This window comes from Glycine soja, chromosome 3, assembly GCF_004193775.1.
Source record: "Glycine soja cultivar W05 chromosome 3, ASM419377v2, whole genome shotgun sequence".
NCBI lineage: Eukaryota > Viridiplantae > Streptophyta > Magnoliopsida > Fabales > Fabaceae > Glycine > Glycine soja.
Window position 1 is genome coordinate 29,384,590 of NC_041004.1, and position 22,821 is coordinate 29,407,410.

The 22,821-nt window shown below is 34.2% G+C and overlaps 1 protein-coding gene and 2 pseudogenes across 2 annotated transcripts; all 3 read left to right on the top strand.

The window, feature by feature from the left end:
* Nucleotides 1-6,151: 6,151 nt before the first annotated feature.
* On the top strand, nucleotides 6,152-9,904 carry LOC114405107 (annotated as a pseudogene).
* A 1,647-nt stretch (nucleotides 9,905-11,551) lies between these two features.
* LOC114406391 (uric acid degradation bifunctional protein TTL-like) lies at nucleotides 11,552-16,831 on the top strand. 2 transcript variants are annotated; one of them, XM_028369082.1, is made up of 5 exons: nucleotides 11,552-11,993; nucleotides 13,307-13,364; nucleotides 13,713-13,814; nucleotides 14,125-14,275; nucleotides 15,987-16,831. In XM_028369082.1, exons 1-5 carry the CDS (start codon nucleotides 11,764-11,766, stop codon nucleotides 16,442-16,444), a joined length of 999 nt encoding a protein of 332 aa, XP_028224883.1. In that variant the 5' UTR covers nucleotides 11,552-11,763; the 3' UTR covers nucleotides 16,445-16,831. The 2 variants fall into 2 exon arrangements, with proteins under 2 accessions (XP_028224883.1, XP_028224884.1); XM_028369083.1 differs by having other exon boundaries at nucleotides 15,990-16,831.
* Nucleotides 16,832-19,624: 2,793 nt separating this feature from the next.
* LOC114405108 overlaps nucleotides 19,625-22,821 on the top strand; it is a 7,084-nt pseudogene continuing 3,887 nt past the window's right edge.

Below are 22,821 nucleotides of genomic sequence, written 5' to 3' on the forward strand. Positions count from 1 at the left end.
CTAGAAATTCAAGAATTTAGAGAGAGGTATTTTGGCAATGTGGTGCTTATGTGATTGTAATTTCAAATTGTTAAAAATATAAGTAATGTTTGCTAGGTTTTTGCATTTGTTGTATTGTTATAGTCTTTTAGATTTAGGGATCGAGGTTAGATCAATTTTGACGCCTATTGGACAAGGGAGTTCACAGGTTTCAGGCTCATCTCAATTATCATCAAAAGATGTGTTTCTGTCAAAGACTGAAGTAAAAAATATCTCTGAGATTAATGTCAGTTCAGAGGTGATGTTCTTATTCATTTGTAGCTTTTCTTTGTAGAAAATCTAATGTCAGTTTCTTCAAACAGGAGTTTGTTTGTGTTATTGTCACCAAGATTACAACCATAGTGATGGACAACTATTCATGGTGCTATTCGGCTTGTGGTCAATGTTATAAAAAAGCTGACATGTAAACTGTGCCGTTCACATGTCCGTGTGGCAAAGAGAATGATCAACCTGTACTGAGGTGATTAATTCACTGTTTAATTAGTATGAGGTTCATCAAGTACTTTTTCTTATACAGGTATCTATATTGGCAGGTATCGGGTTGAGGTGATGGTTAGTCATAAGGGTGAACAAACCAAATTTTTGATCTGGGATCGTGAATGTGCACAGTTAATTGGTCAGTCAGCAGATGAAGTCAACAGGCTAAAAATAGAAGTATGTTATTGTATTGTCATGCAATGTTTTTAAATTTACACTGAACATTTGTTACCTTGCTATCAATTTTTATTCTTCTTTTTCTGCGCAAGGATGGGGATGTTGATTTAAATGCCTCTCCTCAAGCACTAGATAGGCTATTGGGTTGTTTCCTTGCATTCAAAGTGAAGGTGCAACCAAGGTTCAGGAATTCTGTTGTTCTTAAATATTCAGATGAATTAGAGTTGATCAATGTTGTGCTAGATATGATTCCCAATAGTGAGGTTGTGTTTTGTCAAATCTATTTTAGTTATTGTGAGTGTATGCATATATTCCATTCTTTTTTTAACTTTCGATTCATATATCATCTAGCCATGTTGCAAGATCGAGAATTCAATACTTGAGTCGACCGATCCTACAGTGCTTGAATCTGTGAGCTAACATTGTCTTTCTCTAGTTTTCTTGGTGTATGTTGCAATAATGGTAATAAAATTTAGCTGACTCATCAATCAATATTTGATGCAGCAATCTCTGTCTATTACAGCTGATCATGATCGGTCAATGCTTGCCTCAAGTGATGCAGCAATCTCTGTCTATTATAAGCTGACATTTACTAATTAAAAACTCAGTTTTTTGACTAATCAAATATTAATGGTAAGTCATTAGAATCAGTAAAATACGAAATTGTTATTGCACAGATAATTTGGAAATTTAGTATAATCAGTGCTAAGTGAGGACAGATTCAACGCAAGGATTGCTATTGCACAACTAATTTGGAAATTTAGTATAATCAGTGCTAAGTGAGGACAGATTCAAGGCAAGAATTATTTCGATTCTATTAGAGATGAGAATTGCAAATATGACACATTGATCAATTAAAGAGAGATTGGACAGCGTTCAATATCAAAGTTTTCTCTACCCTGCATCTTTAGTTGTAGTTTTGTGTTGTAATTTCAATTTAATGTTAAATTTCCTTTTTTATCTTTCTCTACCCTGCATATTTAGTTATAGTTTTGTGTTGTGATTTCAATTTGATGCTCGATTTTTTTTATTATAATGATAACTGTCAAAATGTCTAATCACATTTAATCTAGCAAACACAAACTTGGTATTTGGCATCTCTTGCTTTATGTCAATTAAGATTTGTTTATTAAAATTTACGCCTGAATCTTCAGTTGCAAGATAAATCTGCTCATTAATTATGAAATCCATTATATAAAAATGTCAAATCATATTTAATCCCCCAAACCGGCATTTTATATTTGGCATCTCTTGGTTGATGTCAATTAACATTTTTTTATTAATTTACAAAATATTCCATCGTTTGTTGTAAATTGCGTTCTAAGTTTTTGACCTCTAAAAATGCAGATCAATCACATAGTGAATTCTATATCCAGAACTTACTCCTCTATATATAATATATCTTTACAGCTGAGTCTGATCATTCCTCCATGACTAATTTTCGAAACTACTTAAATTCAACTTGCATGTTTAATTTTGTTTTTATTACATAATTGAACATTTGGAATTACTTTGATGTATAATTTGGTCTCTGTGTATTTCAAATCTTTGTTGTGGTGAATTGATATACCAAAGAGCTTCATTGATATCAACTGCAAACATACAAAAGAATGCACATGCAAATGCATGTACCTCAGGTAAAGCCAGAATGTATAGAAAAGGTATCCTGCCAAAAAAAAAAAAAGGCTCAGCCTAACAGATCACATGAGACTAGTATAGATTCCACTCTGAAAGATATACAATGTCATGGTGAGAAATTATAAATAAGATGTTTTCTTTTATAAATACATTAATTTGTTCAACTTGACTTAATTTGTCTCTATTTTTAAGTCATGACAGCTGATTTATTAGAAGATATGAATTTTGAATCTCCACAAGGTATGATGATAGAAAATCCTTACTCACTTTTTTGCCCAAATTTTAATTATATCTATGATATCTAACGTAAATTTTCACATCATCTGATTCTAATTCTTTCTCAGACGATGAAAATTGTGAATCCAATACTAATGAAGCTACAATCGATACTGAAGGTAATAATTATAGCTTTGATATAACGTTAAGGATATCAACTGATATCCTTTAAATTAAATTCCACTATCTCATTAGGCAATTTCAGGCTATTCTGACTTGGGTGATCAGACCGTGCAATGTACACATTGCAGTGCAAAAATGTGGTATGATGAAAGAATTTCAAAAGATAGAAATACAACAAGTCCAAAATTCAGCTTATGTTGTGGAGATGGGAAAGTTGAGATTCCATTATTACAAAGTCCACCGAAATATCTTGAACGACTTATGTTTGATGGTAAAGCAAGTGATAGTAAAAATTATCAATGTAACATACAGGCATACAACATGATGTTTGCCTTTACGTCTGCTGGTATTAAGCTAGACAAATCAATTAATGAAAGTAGAGGACCTCCTACAATTAGAATTCAGGGTCAACCATGTCATCGAATAGGCAGCTTATTATCAATGCCTGGAAAGCAACCAAAATTTTCATAATTGTATATCTTTGATACGCAAAATGAAGTTGAAAATAGAATTAATACAATGAGGTAGTACTTCTTTTGTTTCTTTTATTATCAAATATGAAGTATTCTAATTGCGAAAGCATTTTTTGTCACACCAATGGATCTGTTTTTATATTGTTTTTTGCAGTCAACATGTTGGAATTCAACTAGAGATTGTTTCAACTTTAAGTCAAATGCTGGATGAGTACAATGTTCATGCAAAAAGTTTTAGAATGACCAGGGACAGATTGGCAGACACTTAAGTCAAAAATGTAAAATTGAGATTGATAGCTACACGTGAGAAAGATGGTCGTACATACAATCTCCCAAATGTTTCTGAAGTTGTTGCTCTAATTGTTGGTGATTTTGATCCAGACTCAAGATGGGATATTATTGTTGAAACTCAAAATGGAGAATTATAAAGAATCCATGAATTACACTCTAGCTATCTAGGACTCCAATACCCTTTACTCTTCCCTTATAGTGAAGATGGATATAGACCTGATATACTTCACCGTTGTACACCTAGCAGCAGAAAAAGGAAGACAAATCGTCTAAGGATGAGAGAGTGGTTTGCTTATAGACTACAGTCCAGATCAAATGAAGCACAAACTTTGTTGCATTCTAGAAAACTATTCCAACAATTCATTGTTGAAGCATACACGATGGTTGAGTCTGAAAGACTTAGCTACATTAGAAACAATAAAAAAAAAAACTTAGAGTTGACAAGTATTGCAGTTTACAAACATCATTAGATACTGGAAGTAGTAAAGGCTCTTCTAAAGGAAAAAGAGTGATTTTGCCGTCAACCTTTGTTGGCAGTCCACGCTATATGGACCAACTTTATTTTGATGGTATGGCAATATGCAACCATGTGGGTTCTCCAAATCTTTTTATTACTTTAACCTGTAATCCAAATTGGCCTGAAATCCGTATAGTGCTTGCACCTTTGAATCTAAAACCAACAGATAGACCGGATCTTATCTCACGTGTTTTCAGATTGAAGTATGAGTAGATGCTTTTTGACTTAACAAAAAAACACTTGCTTGGAAAAGTTGTCGCATGTGAGTTTGCCATTAATATGCTTTTTAAAGTTACACATTTGTTTATTCTTTTTAATTTTTCCTTGATATAATACAATTATACAAAATTTCTATATTACTGTTCCACTATTAATACAATTAGCTAACAATTGCATATATGCACACAATTGAATTTCAAAAAAGAGGACTTCCTCATGTGCATTTATTGCTATTCTTACATCCAGATAATAAATATTCATCTTCAAATGACATTGACCACATAATATCAGCAAAAATTCCTTCACATGAAAATGACCCTGAACTCTATACATTAGTCCAAAATCATATGGTACATGGACCATGTGGAATTCTCCAACCTAAGTCTCCATGTATGAAAGAAGGCAAGTGTAGCCGTTTTTACCCAAAAATGTTTCACCCTCAAACTGTTTTAGATTCAAATGGCTATCCAATCTATTGTAGAAGAAATGATGGTCGTACCATTTCAAGGAATGGAGTTATTAATAGATATATAGTACCTTACAATGAAAAATTGTTGAGGAAATACCAAGCACATATAAATGTTGAATGGTGTAATCAAAATACTTCCATTAAATATCTATTTAAATATATAAACAAAGGTTATGACAGAGTCACTGCTGTTGTTATTCATGATGATAATGGTACACTTGAGAATGCTATCAGTCAAAATGATGAGATTAAAGAATATGTGGATTGCAGGTAATAGTAATTCAACATGTATACTTAAGTTACTGATTGTTTCTTTAATTAATTCTTTTAATTATGATTTTTTTTTGTCAGATATATTTCTCCATGTGAAGCTACTTGGATAATTTTTTGTTTTCCAATACATGCTAGAAAGCCTGCTATGGAGAGATTACATTTTCATCTGCCAGGACAACACAGTGTTTTTTATGAAAATGATGATGATATAGATGATATCCTGTCAAAGCCAAGTATTTCAGATTCAAAATTCTTAGCATGGATGAATAGCAACAAATGTTTTTCATAGGGTAGAAATCTGACTTATTCACAATTTGTTTCCAAATTTGTCTACAACCAAAAGGCTAGATCATGGAACCTTAGAAAGAAAGGCAATACAATTGGCAGGTTAATATGGGTTCCACCAACCACTGGTGAATTGTTTTATCTAAGAATGATGCTCACTGCATGTAAAGGAGCTACTTCATTTGAAGATATTAGAACAGTTGAAAATGTTCTATACCCTACATATAGAGAAGCATGCTTTGCAATGGGTTTTTTGCAAGATGACAGAGAATTTGTGGAAGCAATCAAAGAAGCTAAGGACTAGGGTACAACTAATTATTTGTGTTAATACTATTATCAGGTGTCATTACTAAACCTGAAGAACTTTGGAATCAGACATGGAATTGGTTAGCTGGAGACATTGCATATCATTATAAAAAAACAACTCTGAACACATGTTAGTTTTAATCAGTTTGTAACTTTCTATATTGAATAACATCACAGATATGCATTGTTTAACTATCTCCTTTATCATTTGTTAGAATTACACATTGATGATAAGCAACTTAAAAATTTAACATTACTGGAAATTGAAAAACTTCTGCATCCAAACCAAAAATCACTCAAAGACTATCCTACAATGCCATATCCTGAGGGTGGAAATCCTGCATCATGTCTAGAGAATAGCTTGATATTGTCTGAACTTAATTACAACAATGATCAGGCTAGATCAGAATTCAAAAATCTTTTTCTATCGATGACAGGTAATCTACCAATTCATATATTATAAATTGCATTTAACAAAGTTAAATTCCATCTGTATTTTCCAATTTTACATATGCTAATTCTTCATTTCTATCAAATCTCAACTTATTTTTTATTCTAGACGAACAAAAACAAATTTATCACAAAATTATGGAAGCTGTCAACAACAATGAAGGTGACATGTTTTTTCTATATGGATATGGAGGTACAGGAAAAACATACATATGGAGAACATTAGCAAGTTCACTGAGGGCAAAAAATCAAATTGTGATTATGGTTGCTTCTAGCGGCATAGCTTCTTTGTTATTGCCAGGAGGCAGAACTGCTCATTCCAAATTTAAGATACCTGTGCCAATTTTTGAAGACTCAACATGCAATATACTTCAAGGAAGTCAGCTAGCAGAATTGTTAAATCAGACAAATCTGATAATTTGGGATGAAGCACCCATGGCACACAAATTTTGCTTTGAAGCACTTGATCAAACTTTAAGAGACATTATTAAAGAAAAAAAATCCCAATAAAATTTTTGGAGCCAAAGTTATTGTATTTGGTGGAGATTTCCGACAAATTCTGCCAGTCATTCCAAGAGGAAGTCGTTCAAACATTATAAATGCAACAATCAATTCATCATATCTGTGGCCTTCCTGTGAAGTCTTAACACTCACCAAAAACATGCGTTTACAAGGCAATGCCCAATTAATTGATGATCAAGAAACTACTAAATTTGCAAAGTGGATTCTAGATATTGGAGATGGAGTTATTAGGAATCAAAATGATGGATATGCTACTATTGAAATTCCTGAGTACCTACTGATTACTGAATATAATGACCCCATTGATATTATAGTCAAATCAACATTTCCAGATTTATATCAACATCACAGTAATCCTGATTTCTTCAAATCTAGAGCAATATTAGCTTCCACCAATGAAACAGTTGAAGAGGTCAATGATTATATACTTTCCTTGATTCCAAGTATTAATGCACATCTGAAATTTACAAAAACTAAGGTCTACTCAGTATTTATTCTCTATTTAACTTTGTATGGTACCTCAAATAAATTTAATAGGTGAACAAATGGAATACTTAAGCTCTGATTATATAGAGAAGTCAGAAACCATTGACAGTTGGCATTTCCAATCAATCACAACTGAATTTCTCAATTCACTAAACACATCTGGTCTGCCAAATCATCGTATCAAGCTAAAAATCGATAGTCCTATAATGTTGCTAAGAAACTTAGACCAAACGCAAGGACTCTGTAATGGTACTAGATTAATAGTTACTAGACTAGCCAAACATGTCATTGCAGCTGAAATCATTTCTGGCAAAAATGTTGGTGATAATGTTTACATCCCAAGAATGTCAATGTCACCTTCACAATCACCATGCCTTTCAAGCTTTTAAGAAGACAGTTTCCAATCATGTTATCTTATGCAATGACGATTAACAAGTCTCAGGGCCAATCACTTTCTATGGTTGGGCTTTATTTGCCAAAACCAGTCTTTAGCCATGGGCAATTATACGTTGCATTATCGAGGGTCAATTCAAGGCAAGGACTAAAAGTTCTTATTCATGATAAAGACCAAAAAAATATGACTACTACTACTAATGTAGTCTTCAAAGAGGTTTTCAAAAATCTTACAAGGTAACTCTAAATTTTCAAACAAGAAATTGTACTATCTATTGGCAATAATTCCAAACTGTTATCTTACTTATATACATTCTAACATACAGCCAAAGATGATATCATATATTACAATGTTAAATTTAATATTGTCAGGTATGCAATCTTAATCATCACATTAATATCTTCCATTTATAATTTCATTTACTTAACATTATATTATTTAGCAGTTTATCACAGCTTAACATTTGCTTTGACATTTACATGAACAAATTTTCTTTATTTCTCTGCGAAATATAGAAATTTTAATTGTTGAAGTTCAATGATGAAATATCTAGCGTTCATATGTTATTGCTTATATGATAATTATGCTTGAAACAATATTTTTTAAAAATCGTTCATGCCAATCGTTCAAATGTAGCACACCATGCTGCATATACTGCATTCCTTCAAACCAACATCATTCTTATTTTACACAAAAAAAACCACATTTAAAAAATGCAGTTATGCAAGATGACATAATCACCTTTAAATAATTCGTTCATACCCCCTCTGCAATACATAAAAAATGAAATGTTAATAAGCAATCCTAGAAGTTGGCCCAATGTTCATATCTTGGCCCAAGATAAATTTAGACAGTTACTGCCCTACAATACCAACGGTCTTAGGCTTCAAATTCGAACAAAAACTCTTCATCTACTTTGTACTTCTTCAATTCACAGTTATTGATATCACATTTATTTACAACCATGCAACATTGGAAAGAAGCAAACATTAAATACCACACTAAAGGCCTATCATCTACTTTCTTCTGCAAATCCTTTTTCATTCCTCTGTCCAAACTCTACTTTCACGCCATACAAAAAATGAGCACCACATCCTCAACCGCATCAACTAAGGTAAATCATTTCTACTCTTCTCTTCACGGCACCTACCTTTTTGTTGTGTTTATTTTCATTTTCATAGGTTTTTGGTTTGCGATTTTTCTGCTATGTGTCTGATGCACGTGGTTTAACGGTTTGTGCAATGCCGTTGTTTTTTGTCGTGTCATTTTCCTTACTTTCTTTTTCAAGTTTGAAAACAAAACTGGACTTGAAGGTGTCCGGCCCTCCTTGGTCGTTTCTTTTCTAATTTTTATGTGCATGGCTTGGTCGTTTCTTTTCTAACTTTTATGTGCATGGCTATCATTTTCGTTTTTGTTTTCCATTTTCGTTTTTGTTTTCCACTTTCGTTTTGTTCTATTGTTGTCGTTGTTCTGTTTTTTCGTTTAATGTCTTTGCCTTTCATTTGGTTTCCGTTTGTATGCACATTAGTCCTTTCCACTGTTTTTCTTTTTTGGTGTTTTGTTTACAAACCTTTATATTGTGCATCCCTGCCATTTCATAATTTTCCTTTGCTTGACAAGTTTCTTTTGACATTTGGTTTTATATCCCTATGATTACAGAGGAAAAATGCCATCATGCGACCACCACGGATCATGCAATTTATCGCTGCCTTCAACAATGACAAGGTCATCTTTTTTCTCAATTCTTCTATTACTATTATTGTTACACATACATGCATTTATATTTCCCACTTTTTTTTTAGAATACCATACAACTTCCAGCCTTCTATCATACTCAATGGGCACCAAACTATCCTGAGATGGCTCATCTCAGATACAATGGAGCCATTTATGAAGTACAAGTAAGACAACACAGAGATAAAGTGTATTTAGCAGATGGACTCCAAAGCTTCCGGAAAGATTTGAAAATTTATGAGTCAACCAACATCAACTTCTTTGCATGTGACCATCACTCTGTTTTTGACATACATTTCATACCACCATCGGAGCGGCAAACTTGCGGCAGGCAAAGGCATTCATCCAGAAAGTACATATGGACTCTTTAACTTACTCAGGAAATGCTGGATCATCCTGAACCGCTGGTAAGCTGACTTTCATATCTTAATCTCTTTAAACACATTTTTACCATTTTAACAATTTAATTTTTTTCAAATTACAGAAAACTCCCCCATTGTACAAAAGTTCCTCTTAGAACTTGCGGCAACCACATGACAGTTTTAAGGCGGCATGGCCCCCCACTGCAATGGAAAGTTGAAACGCTGAATCCTGCTATTGGTGGAAAAGGTGTTGTCCAACCATGGTATGATTTTCTTCAAGAAATGGATTTTGATGATGGAGATGAAATTTCTATTTATTATAGGTATTATGAAAAAATTTGGGATATCATAATCAGGAGGCAGGAAGATTGGGAAGATGATGACAGTGAGTAGGCTGTCTTTATCATTTTGCTGTTAATATGTTGTTGGTGCAACAAACAATTTTTTTATTTTGCTATGTTGCTGGTGCAACGAACAATATTTTTATTTTCCTGTTAATTATCCATGAACAACTAGATTAATGCTTTAGTGTTAATTTCTATTTCCCTGTTTAACAGCTTTATCACGTTGGTGTCCATGAACAACTAAAAAAAGCTAACCAAACAACCCGTGCATGTGCACGGGTTGCAGACGAGTTTCATATTAAAAGACAATCATGATTTGAATCTTGAATAACCTGATTAAGAGTAGGGGTGGGTAAACGGGCCCAGGTCCATGGACTGACCTGCGGTCCGCGCGGGTTACGGAACAATTTTTTTAAACGGTCCATGGTTATGTCATATTTTTGGGCCCGCCCCGCTTAACCCGTGGACTATGCGGGTTTGGCCCGCGGGGTCTGCAGGTTGCCCGCAACCCGCATTAGGTTTAATTTGTGTGATCCTGACCCAATTATATTAGGTTTGATGTTCTCTTTTTCACTTTAAGCTTTTTTTAAAAAAATAACAGATAAAGAAATATATTAGATAAGATAAAGATATAAAGATAAAAATAAAAGATTTAAATTAAAAGATGATAAAGATAAAAAAGGATAAGATAACAAAAATAAAAGATTAAGATAAAAAAGATAAGTGATAACCTGCTTAAAAATCTTCTTTTTTGATATTTTCTCGATCTTTTTCTCTTTTAATCTATCATTTTCATATCTGAAAGTCATAAATAATAAAAATATCAATTCTTATAATTTAAGCCAAAAACAATTGTTAAATAAATATTTTTAAAGATATTTCAATATATTTTTATTATAAAAAATAGCTCATATCATATTTAGTAGTTATAGCAGACTAAGAACATTTTTTCTCCTCACGTGTGCTTAATAAATATCGAACTAGGCTTCTTGTTGACAATATATACTAAAAATTGGTTACTAGTATTTGATATGCAAGGTAAATAATATGTAATAATTATTGTCTTTTAATAACTTAACTTCATTTTATTCTAATATTTATTATTATTTCGAGTTTTATAAAAAGAAGATGAAGATATGGAGATGGAGAAGACTCAAGCTACTTCAAATATGAAATCATTTGCTGTTGGAGATGTTTAAATTTCATATTTTAGATTTATTGTTTGGATTTTTTTTTGTTAAGACATTATTTATTTTATTGATGTAATTGACTAATTATTGAGATTTTATTTACATTTGTATTGAACTTAATTTGATTGTATTATATTTTTATTAAAATTAAATTTCTTTTAAAACTAGGCCCGCAGACCGGCCCGTTTGACCCGCGGGGTCCGCGGGACGGAGGCGAACCAATTTATTTGGTCCGTGTAAGAAGCGGGGCGGATTGGACCGGTCCACTACTAATGCGGACTTATGCAGACGAGTCTTACGCGGAGCGGACTGGCCCGCTTACCCACCCCTAATTAAGAGATACAGATTGATGCTGTTACCTAGGTCCATCATTGTTGATATCACAATGGAAAAAAAAGGATTTTTTTTTAAATTAAGACAATTAAGAAAAACAAAAAGATAAAAAATAATAATTAAGTTTTAACAATAAAAATCATTAAAATAGAAAAAGAATTTGTGTCACTGCCACTTCCCCTTTCAGCTGGCCAAAAAGAACTTCTCACGTGGCATTTTGTTCGTGTCCGAAGAACAAGACTAAGGTGCTGACACATCCTCTTCTCTTCTTTTTTTTCCCCAAAAATCTTACACAGATCCTCAAACCATAAAAACACACTCCAATTCCAATTGAAATGTTCAAAACACAAGCGAAGTGAAAAGAGAGTGAGTATCGTTGGAAAAAATGGAGTTCAGTTTCGATGAGAAGGACTTTGTGTCGTGCTGCGGGAGCACTAAATTCGCGAAGGAAATGGCTTCGGCCTCTCCTTTCGGTTCGTTGCAGGACGCTGTTTCTGTTGCCAGAGACGTTTGGTTCAACAGCGTTGATGTCAATGGTTGGCTTCAGGCCTTCTCTGCGCACCCTCAGATCGGTCAAAGCCACGCTCCCTCTGTTGCCTCTGAAGCCAGTGCTCAGTTCAGTACTTCAAATTCACCTCTTTTCCCCATCCGGGTCACTCTCTTTTTTGTGTTTTGGTGTGAAAGTATTGAGTTTTGAGTGAAAAGGTTCTGTTTTATCTCCTGATTGGTGATTATTTGTGTGTGAAGCTACTGATCTGTTCAGTACTTGAAATTTACGTATTTTTCCCATCTGGGTCACTCTCCTTTTTTGTGTTTATTGTTAAAGAATTGAGTTTTGAGTGCAAAGGGTTTATTTTTAATTTTCTCTTTTTGGGTAGTGGTTGTATGTGTCTTCATATGGGATTTGTCAGTTCAAGTTGAGTGATTGATTCCTCCTATTCTGTTTCAATCAGGAATCATTGTTGATTTTAAATTACTTATTGTAAAAGTCATTAAATTTAGCTTATAAATGATTTGTGATTGGACTACAGTTTAAAAATCATTTCATAGACCATCTATTCCTTCTTTTAACCATCGTGGTGGCTCTCTCCAAAAGTTAAAGAGTAAATAGTCTATGAGCTTAGAGTATTTACACGGTTTTGTAATTACAAATTGTGATATACTGTAAGTTTGTTAACTTTTATAGTTAACCTATCTATCATGATATTTTGTTAGTTCGTAGTGTGAAAACAACATGTGCACTGATAATGCATAGAAATTAAACTCTTATGAAACTAATGAGTTAGGTGTAATGGTTGTGTTTTTCTTTCTGGAAGTGAATGCAGGGGTATTAGGATATGGATTCTCCACGATCACGCCTTCAGGTTGGATGAATATTGGACGACTCAAATCTTAGATGCATATTTTAAGTCTGATTTACTGAGATAAAATATGAGTTGTCTAATGTTCATCCAACGGTTGCAATTGTGTGATAGAGTGAATGTGTTAAATCCCTGACTACAGGAAATCCGGGTCTCAGATTTTAAGTTAGCTGTGGAGTTTGTCAGTTCAGTTCAGTTATTCCTCTTATTGTGTTCCTGTTTTTAACTATATGGGTTGCTTTCTATTTTGTATTTTGATATGAAACAAATGAGTTAGATGCAAATGTTGTTTTATTTTTCTTGGTGGGTGCATGGGATTTTAAGTTAGTTATGCAGTTTGGCAGTTCAGTTATTCTTCCAATTCTTTTCCTGTTTTTAGCCACCTGGGTTGGTTTCTCCCTTTCAGATTGTTGTGAGAAACATGAATGAAGTTGTAAATTTGTCTTCACCTTGGTGGTGTTTGCTTTTGGCTTAATCTGTGATGTATGCAATGAAAAGGGTAAAAGAAATATATCCCCTATTTGCTTGTTAGGAATAATGACTTATCTAAGGAACTTCTTTTGGCAGGTGGAGTAAGGGAGAGCAATCAACTGCTTTAGCAACTGCTACTGGTTCGAGCTTACAGGTTTGGTTGCTGCTGCTACTAAAAAAATTACCAATACTTTAAGTGCCATTTTCTGTACTATGAACTATATGGATGGAAGGTTCTGGCTATGCTGTCAGAGTACTTAAGCTAATGTGTAAGATATTGAATTGAAAAGAACCTTCATTGGTTGGACCTGCATCATGGTTTACTATTTGTCTATTAGTTTTATTATTATTGTGGACGAAGTTAATTAGTAACCATTTATCCATTAATAAAATTGGGCTTTGGATGAGGCAGCAAACATGTGGCCAGAGGAAGAAGGCCTCAACTGCAATGTTAATTGTTGATGAATGACAGTTGGTCATCTGCATGTGGTCTATTTTGCAGGAACTATCTGAATGGAATGCTCGGTACAGGGAAAAGTTTGGGTTTGTATTTCTCATTTGTGCAGCTGGGAGAAGTACTGATGAGATACTTGCTGAACTGAAGGTAAATTTGAATTTATAGTTTATTGCTGGCAATTTTTTTATTCATGTATTTATTTATTTTATTTCTATTGTTCATCTAATTTTTATTTGGGTGAGTTTCTGTTGAACCATTATATTCCTTCCATGGGGGCTTTTTATCTCCTTTATTGTCTCTTAAGTTATGTGCATGATTCAATCATTGCATTTTCCTATGTTGTTTAGGAACCCAAATTGCTTTGAAATTGTCACCAGTGAAAGAATTTGAGAGATAGAGGAAAATGTTGATATAAGACTTTTCATTTAAATTTAAAATAATGTTTCACATCTTGCAGAGACGTTATACAAACAGGCCAATTGTTGAATTTGAGATTGCTGCTCGGGAGCAAATGAAAATTACAGAACTACGCCTTGCAAAGCTCTTTTCAAGTAGAGAAAACATTTCTTCTACAGCTGATAAGAATTCCACTGCTAGAAAGGCAGAAGGTACTTCCATATTCTTTTTATGTTTTAGGTTTCTTTACAATTTAAGAACACCTTTTCAAATTTAGATCTTCTTAGGAAAGATATAACTTTGTGCTCTATGTGTTTCCCTGACAACCCTTCAACTATTAAATTTGGTTTTGCTCATAGTTGTATTCATAAATTAAAATGTAGTATATCACCAGCCATTTAGAATCAACCATCATGAGTTGTGAACTTTTGTCAAGAAGTAGCAGGATCAAAATTTTTTTTTTTATGCATTCATTATGTTAAAAGTTGTGAGTTGTACAGTCATCAAATCTGAGATCCAAGTGATTTAATGTTAACTGTTAACTTGTGCTAGAATCATGTGATTTACACAAGTCATTAACTGTACAAATGAAATAGAGGATACAAAACATGATCTGATTAAATCCAATTGTATGTAATTAATCAATAATCAGCATATGAGAGGGTCCTTTGTAAATGCTTAAAAATTTAACAGGTGTATATATTTAGCCTTACTAATTCCGTGTGTAAGATTTATCTTGATAAAAGAAAAACATAACTTGTATATTTTGTATTATGCCTGCTGTCCTACTATAGTGTTTTTTGTTCAACATTATTAGTCCAGTGTAGTCTAACTTACTGGCATCTTTTTTACCAGTTTGAATAGTCAGGCCTTTCTTTCTCCTTAAATTATGTTTGCTGCTACTTGATGCTCTGTTTTCTGAAATTAATTTTCCTTGAACCTTTTTCTTTTAAGCTGCTAATTTTTGTGCATATATGGAAAAACATTTGTATTGTGTAGAAGAATTGTAATATTTAGAACCATTAATGAGTCTTCAGCTTTCAGCTTAAGCTTTGGGGGTAGTGGGTAATTAACTTTGTATTAGAGCCCCTATGACCAAGTTTATTCTTCTAAATTAAAATGTTGAGTTTTAGCACAAGGCGAGTGAGAGGTGCATTGTCTGTAATTCAAGTTCAAAGGCTTCTGCTTCAGGACTCAGGAGGCATGCTAGATATAAAATCATTCACAAGCCTTTCCGTAATAGCTTAATTCTTAAATAGTTTTTTGTCGACACACAATAAAGATGTACACATGTAATTGGAGTTATTGGATTGAATAGTTATTACCTCTGAAATTCTGTATCTGGAAACTCATAAGTGAGCACTGAAAAGTGTGTTCTTGTGGGGAAGATAGAAAGCCAAGCAAACAGATATTCTAAGAAACCTTTTTATATCTTAAATGTGGATGATTTGGACCTCCCTATTATGCAAACCTTAGCTCATTTTATTCCATTGCATTGTAATAGGCATGTTGCTTTGTCGAGTGGTGCACATTTTGAGTCCCTGATGTTTCATCTTTTGTAGTGATCCCTCAGCCCCCACCTCATCTTATTTAATTTTGACAAATGAACTAGGAAGTCTGGTTACAATATATGTTTCATTCATCCTTATTATGAACTGTTCTACATGTAGCAAATGATTGATTGTTGCATGACCCTATTATTGTCTGCTTGTATGTTGTAACTTCCCTTTTTCTGCATTAAACTCTTCTTTGGGAAATTCCAAAGTTGTAAGGTCTGCTATTTGGTTGTGAATAAATTGTCCTTCCCATTGTTTATATAAAGTATATGGTATGAATTTTCTAAACTCTCCCAACTTATACATCACGATATTTCCTTGTCTAAAGCCTATAACCTATCTTGATTTTTCATTTTCTCAATGCTAGAAGATCGTATAAGCATTATCAGTAGTCACATGACTGCTACTTCAGAGAGTTCAACAGGCAAATCAATTCAGCATCCTGCCAGAACCCGCCCTCCCATTACCACTCACGTGTTGGATGTTTCGCGGGGGGCTCCAGCTGCTGGTATTGATGTACTTCTGGAGGTGTGGAGGGGCACTCAGTCTCAGCCAACATTTGGGGCCACAGGCGGTGGCAGTTGGGTGTTCCAAGGGTCTTCAAAGACGGATTCGGATGGCCGCAGTGGTCAACTGTTGAGCATAGTCGATGAAGCGAGTCCAGGGATATACAGGATAAGTTTCAACACTGGGAAGTACATCCCAAATGGTTTCTTTCCTTATGTGTCTATAGTGTTTGAAATCAAAGAGTCACAAAAAAGGGAACATTTTCATGTTCCTCTCCTACTTTCACCGTTCTCATTCAGCACTTACCGTGGAAGCTAGGAATATAGGGACAGTTGCCAAAAGAATGCCATGAATTTCTGAAGATTTGATGAAGGGAACTTGTGTTTTTGCTCATAGAACGTGGTTAAAAGGGTACCAAATATAGAAAGGTAATCAATGTATTATTGTTTAGTCAATGCATGTTATATAAGTTCTTTTGAATTAATAATCGAGACTTGCAATATTTGAGACGCTAAATGGCACATTACAGTGCATGAGCAAGGGTTTATGCCTTTTTGCTAGAAGTTTCAATTTACAAACAAGTTAACTCTTATTTGCATTACTTTTGCTTTTAATGATGTAATTATTCATGGAAGTATATTGACATTGCCTCCATATTTTGTTTTTCACAAGTTACAATCAAAGTAAAAAAAATAAAAAATCGTATATCTTGTTGTAGACAATAGTTTTCCTTACCTATTTTTTGGAAACAATTTTTTACGTGGGAATAAATTAGGAACAAGACAATTAGACAAAGGACGTGAAATAAATTATACTATGTTTGGTTCAAGGAATTTTCCTAGTTTTAGGGTCTAATGTTACAATATTATACACTTTTAAGGATTGAAATGTTACCATATTATACACTTTTAAGGATTGAAATGATAGTTTACTAAAAAAGGATGAAACTAATTAACTAATGGATATAGTGGGGAGAGTGAAGAGAGGGCGAGAATGGTTATAGGAGTGTTTATGACCTAATCCGCCTCATTAGCCGAACTTGACTTGAAGGAACTATGGACAGGTTCGGGTTTATTTCAAGTTGTCCCAACTTGTATTTCTTTTAAGAAGTACATTTTTAAAAATAATTATGTATTAATAATACACATTCATAACTTAATAAATAATGTTTTGTCTAATATGATATTATTTATCTTAAAATTTATGTAGTAAAATATACCTTAAATATAGTTGTATATTTCTTTAATTCTAATATATATATATATATTAGAGATCAAATTACAATGGTGTAACTTAAATTAATTATTATAATATTTTATAATTTGATATAAAATATAATTTTTATCGATTTGATGATTGAATCATACCTACATATTGTCAAGATTGATTATGTCAAATTTTATCAAAATTGAAAAATGATAAGAAAGTAATAAATGATTTATATTTTAGTATGCTTTGAAAAGTTTATATTACATCGATTTTAATCTATATAAATGAGGTAACAAATAATTTTGAATTAATATGAAATTTTGTATATATGATCTATATGAAATGAATCTTCAATCCAACAGTGGATTTTAAGAAAATATTATTCTATTGAAAATTATTAAACGGTGTAATAGTTTATTAAAGTTACATGGATGTAATTTAATCCTCTTATATATATATAATGTTAAGATTAATATGGTATACTAACTTTAAGATAAACATGTCCCAACTTGTTCGACGAAAACCCATAGCGGTGATGAGGTTTGTTCGTGTGAAACTCCTTACCTAGGTCGTATACACTATTTCAACTCTTTGGAAAAAAAATGAAGATGTATTTGATGTCGCTAAAGAATAATTGTAATAGTATTATTTATCATAAACTGATTATTGGTATCAGACTTACTAATTTTATTATCACACTTTGTTAGTACTAATTTTTTTTATATAGGATGATAGAATTTTTTTGTTAATTGTTAGCTTCCTCAAATTTTCCAATGCAAAATGGAAATGTGTTTTCACTTTGTATTTTAAATTAATACAAATGGATAATTGTTTCCATTTTGCATTGAAGTGTGCATTACTAATACAAAATAGTCCCCCAATGCAAAACGGACACAAGTTACTATCTTGTGTCATGAACTAAAGAAACATGTTTTTATGAAGGATATTTTTGTCATAAATAAATAAAATAGAGTTAGAAAATATATCAACAATTGTTGACACAAGTGGTAGGGACTTGTATCCCTTAACTAAGTGATTCAGGATTCAAATCTTGGTTAGTCCTTAGGTATGGAATAAATTGTGTTGGGAGGGGAATACCTCCCTTGTGTGTGCTCAAGGTCCTCAATGAAGATTTTTCATTGCTTTCGGTGGAACAACTTTGTACAAATACCATGCTTAAAGAAAAAGTCGAAGAACATACTCAGCAGTAAAGGGAGTGTCATTAACAAAGCCCATGAATGTGACACATATAGGAACAAGCCCAATTCGTCTAGCAAGGGAGCAGGAAAGAGCCTGGTCCCCATCTTGATCCAACATAGTAATGAATAGAGAAGCTCTAAAAAAAAATACATAAATAAAAATAAAACGGCCCAAGATTACATGTTGACAGTTGGTAGTTAATTACAAGATGTTGCATTCCCATTGGTGGAGTAATTTGAACTTATTTAAATTTGATTAGTGGTTGTGAATTTTAAGGTAAATATTTTTTTTGATAAACTCCACTTGATAATAGTCAATTAATTCAAGTCGATGCATGCATGCTCGATAAAAATAACTAAACTAATCTTGGCAAGTCATTGTTACTGCCTGGTATTCACATATACTAATTAATTGTTTTTTTATACTGAAATATACTAATTAATCTTTGCAAGTAATTGCTTATTACTTCCTGCTATTCACATATAATAATTAATCTTGACATGTCTTTGTTAGTCTTTTTTTTTGTTGAATAAGTCATTGTTAGTTGTTACTAGCTGGTATCACTACTAGAAAAATTAGTTTTTACGACACTGATTTTAAGTCGGTTGATAAACAATCATCTTTGATAGGAATGCGGTGACATTTTTGTAAATAAATACATTTATTCTAAGACGGTTTTGTGAAAATCGTCTTAGAAGAATATCATTCTAAGATGGTTTTACCAAACCGTTTTAGAAGATTTTCAATTGTTTTTAAAATCTCCCTCTACTCTCTCGCGCCTCTCTCTATTCTCACTCTCCCTCTCACTCTTTGTGCCAACCTCTCATGTTTCTACACTAGGGTTTCTCCATCTTCCACCTCCGTCTGATTCCCTTTCTCTCCTCCTCCTCCTTAACCTTCATCTTCCACCTCATGTGTGTGATGGATGACTTAAGCGCGTGACGATGAGCCAGTTGCAGTAAAAGCACTGAACCTTCATCTTCTTCGTTCTCTCTTGCTCCACTTTGAGGTGGAGAGCAACGACACCATTGACAACGGCAAGACCAAGATCTATGTTCTTTCTCTCTTTCTTCCTTCTCTTTGATAAGCATGGAGAATGAGGTCGATTCACTTCAATATAGCTGATGTTACTTCACTTGCTTCCGCTATTCATTTCTTTCTTCATTTGCTTTGCTAGGCCTTGGATAGCATGGAGAACGAGGTCGATTCGCTCGCTGAGTGTTGCAACAGGTCTAGATTTCTGTTTCTAAGAGTTCCTTATCTATAATTCATTGTTTGCATCTTTATCATAACAAGTTGATGCACGTGTGACTATATTTTTGTATGCTTTGATGCCTAATGTTGTTGACTAAAGCTTAGTAGATTAATATTGAGTTGCATTCACTTTTTCTTCTGTAGGAAGTGCTCATATGAACGATAGTTGCATTGTGTCCATGTAATTGATTATTAGATACGAAACTAGCACATTGCGAAGAAAGTGCTTAGTAGGACTCATACATCAATTACTACTGAAATAAGTATTCAAAAATCGAAATGAGATAATGATGTGAAAATTGACTGATTAATCGTTAATCATTTTCCATCCATGTGCAAACAATAAATAAAAATAGCTATAATTATAGTAATTAGGAATGAAATAGGTTGCTCAGGGCAGTGTCTATCTAGAGTTATGGTTTAGATTTAGGTTGTTTTTCAATCACTTAATAGAAAGTTCTTGGAATTTTAGTGGGTGATCTGGGTGAAATAGTTGGGATTTTTTTATTATAAATTATGTACAAATCAGGCAATTCCATCATTCCATGCTAGCAAGCATAATAGAGCTGAGTATGGTTTGTGATCAAGAGATTCAATTTTTGTATTTGGTGTGGAATTTAAGCTTGTGATTCACAATTTTGGTTTTTAGCAATGCACCTCAATCCTGCCTAGGGTAGCTTTGCTATTCTTAGCCGGTCCCAAGCCCGGATAAAAGGAGAGGGTTGTGTTAGGCTTTCGACAGCCAACGTTAAACTTTGTCGAATCTCTATGACATGGATCAATTACGTAATAATGTGAATGCTAGGTCGTTGCCCGGAAGCAACGCGCTGTATGGCTCGAGTACAGTGTCAAAAGAGCAAGGGCCGCTGCATCGCCGCCCGGATGTAGTGAAAAGTAAGCAAGGGTTCCCACATTTTCGTGAACGGGTGTGGGTAAAGAAGCTAGTTCATGACAGGAGGATTCGCTTTGGTACATGGAATATAGGCACACTTACTGGAAAATCTATGGAAATAGTGGATGTTATGGTGAGGAGGAAGATCAATTTTATGTGCCTCCAAGAAACTAAGTGGACAGGTGAAAAAGCGAAAGAATTAGACAACTCGGGATTTAAGCTGTGGTATACGGGAAAAATTAGATCAAGAAATGGGGTAGGGATTATTGTGGACAAGGAGTGGAAGAAGGATGTCGTGGATGTAAGAAGAGTAGGAGATCGTATCATAGTCTTAAAATTGGTAGTGGGACAGGACACCTTTAATGTTATTAGTGGGTACGCACCTCAGGTTGGGTTAGCAGAGCACTTTAAGGTAAAATTTTGGGAGGATCTAGAAGGGGTACTTCAGGATATACCCCAAGGAGAGAAAGTTTTCCTAGGAGGGGATCTCAATGGACATGTAGGTAGCGTGGCTAGAGGTTTTGAGGGGGTGCATGGGGGTTTTGGCCTAGGGGAGATGAATGGGGAGGGTAAATCCATCTTGGAGTTTTCGGAGGCTTTGGATCTTTCTATAGCCAATACATGGTTTAAGAAAAGAGAGGAACATCTTATCACTTACAAAAGTGGAGGGACATGTTCTCAGATAGATTTCTTCCTTATCAGGAAGTCTGATAGGAAGTATTGCTTGAACTGTAAAGTTATCCCGGGAGAGAGCTTGACTACCCAACATAGAGTTTTGGTTATGGATGTAAGAATTAGAGATAGGGCAAAGAGAAGAAGTCCTCTGGTAGCACCAAGGATCAAATGGTGGCACTTGAAGGGTGAGAAACAAGGAATCTTCCAACAAAAGATATGGGAGGGTTGGTGTGGACAATCACAAGGAAGTGCAAATGATATGTGGAACAAGATGTCCCAAGAGATTATTAAAGTGGCTAAAGAGACGTTGGGTGAATCTAGAGGTTTTGGACCTAGGGGTAAAGAATCGTGGTGGTGGAATGAAAATGTTCAGAGCAAAGTTAGAGTAAAAAAGGAGTATTTCAAGGAGTGGTCTAGGTGTAGAAATTCTGAAACTTGGGATAAGTATAAGATAGCTAGAAATGAAACCAAAAAGGCGGTGAGTGAGGCAAGAGCCCAAGCTTTTGACGGACTATACCAAGCTCTAGGAACCAGGGACGAAGAAAGATCTATATATAGGCTTGCTAAGGGTAGAGAGAGGAAGACTAGAGATTTGGATCAAGTAAAGTGTGTTAAGGATGAAGAAGGCAAAGTCTTAGTGCATGAAAAAGATATCAAGGAAAGGTGGAAGGTGTATTTCCACAACTTATTTAATGATGGATATGGATATGACTCTAGCAGTCTAGACACAAGAGAAGAGGACCGGAACTATAAGTACTATCGTCGGATTCAGAAACAGGAAGTAAAGGAAGCGTTGAAAAGAATGAGTAATGGTAAGGCGGTGGGGCCAGACAACATACATATTGAAGTGTGGAAAACTCTTGGAGATAGAGGTCTTGAGTGGCTCACCGAACTCTTTAACGAAATTATGAGGTCAAAACGCATGCCGGAGGAATGGAGGAGAAGCACGTTAGTGCCAATCTATAAGAACAAGGGGGATATACAAAATTGTGCAAATTATAGGGGAATCAAGCTCATGAGTCATACCATGAAATTATGGGAAAGAGTGATCGAACGGAGATTAAGAAAGGAGACTCAAGTTACTGAGAATCAATTTGGTTTCATGCCGGGAAGGTCGACCATGGAAGCGATTTATTTATTACGGCGGGTGATGGAGCAATATCGCATGGCCCAATAAGACTTGCACTTGATTTTTATTGACTTGGAGAAGGCGTATGATAGAGTGCCTAGAGATATTTTGTGGAAAGCTCTAGAGAAGAAAGGGGTTAGGGTTGCATATATTCGAGCTATCCAAGATATGTATGATAGGGTATCGACTAGTGTTAGGACACAGGGTGGAGAGTCAGACGATTTTCCCATCACAATTGGTTTACATCAAGGGTCAACCCTTAGCCCCTACCTTTTTACCTTAATTCTGGATGTACTCACGGAACAAATCCAAGAGATAGCGCCGAGATGCATGCTT

Coding starts and splice junctions, on each gene's coding strand:
- LOC114406391 (XM_028369082.1), top strand. CDS start 11,764: ATGGAGTTCAGTTTCGATGAGAAGGACTTTGTGTCGTGCTGCGGGAGC. Junction 13,365..13,712: donor CTACTGGTTCGAGCTTACAG/GTTTGGTTGCTG, acceptor TCTATTTTGCAG/GAACTATCTGAATGGAATGC. Junction 14,276..15,986: donor CACTGCTAGAAAGGCAGAAG/GTACTTCCATAT, acceptor TCTCAATGCTAG/AAGATCGTATAAGCATTATC.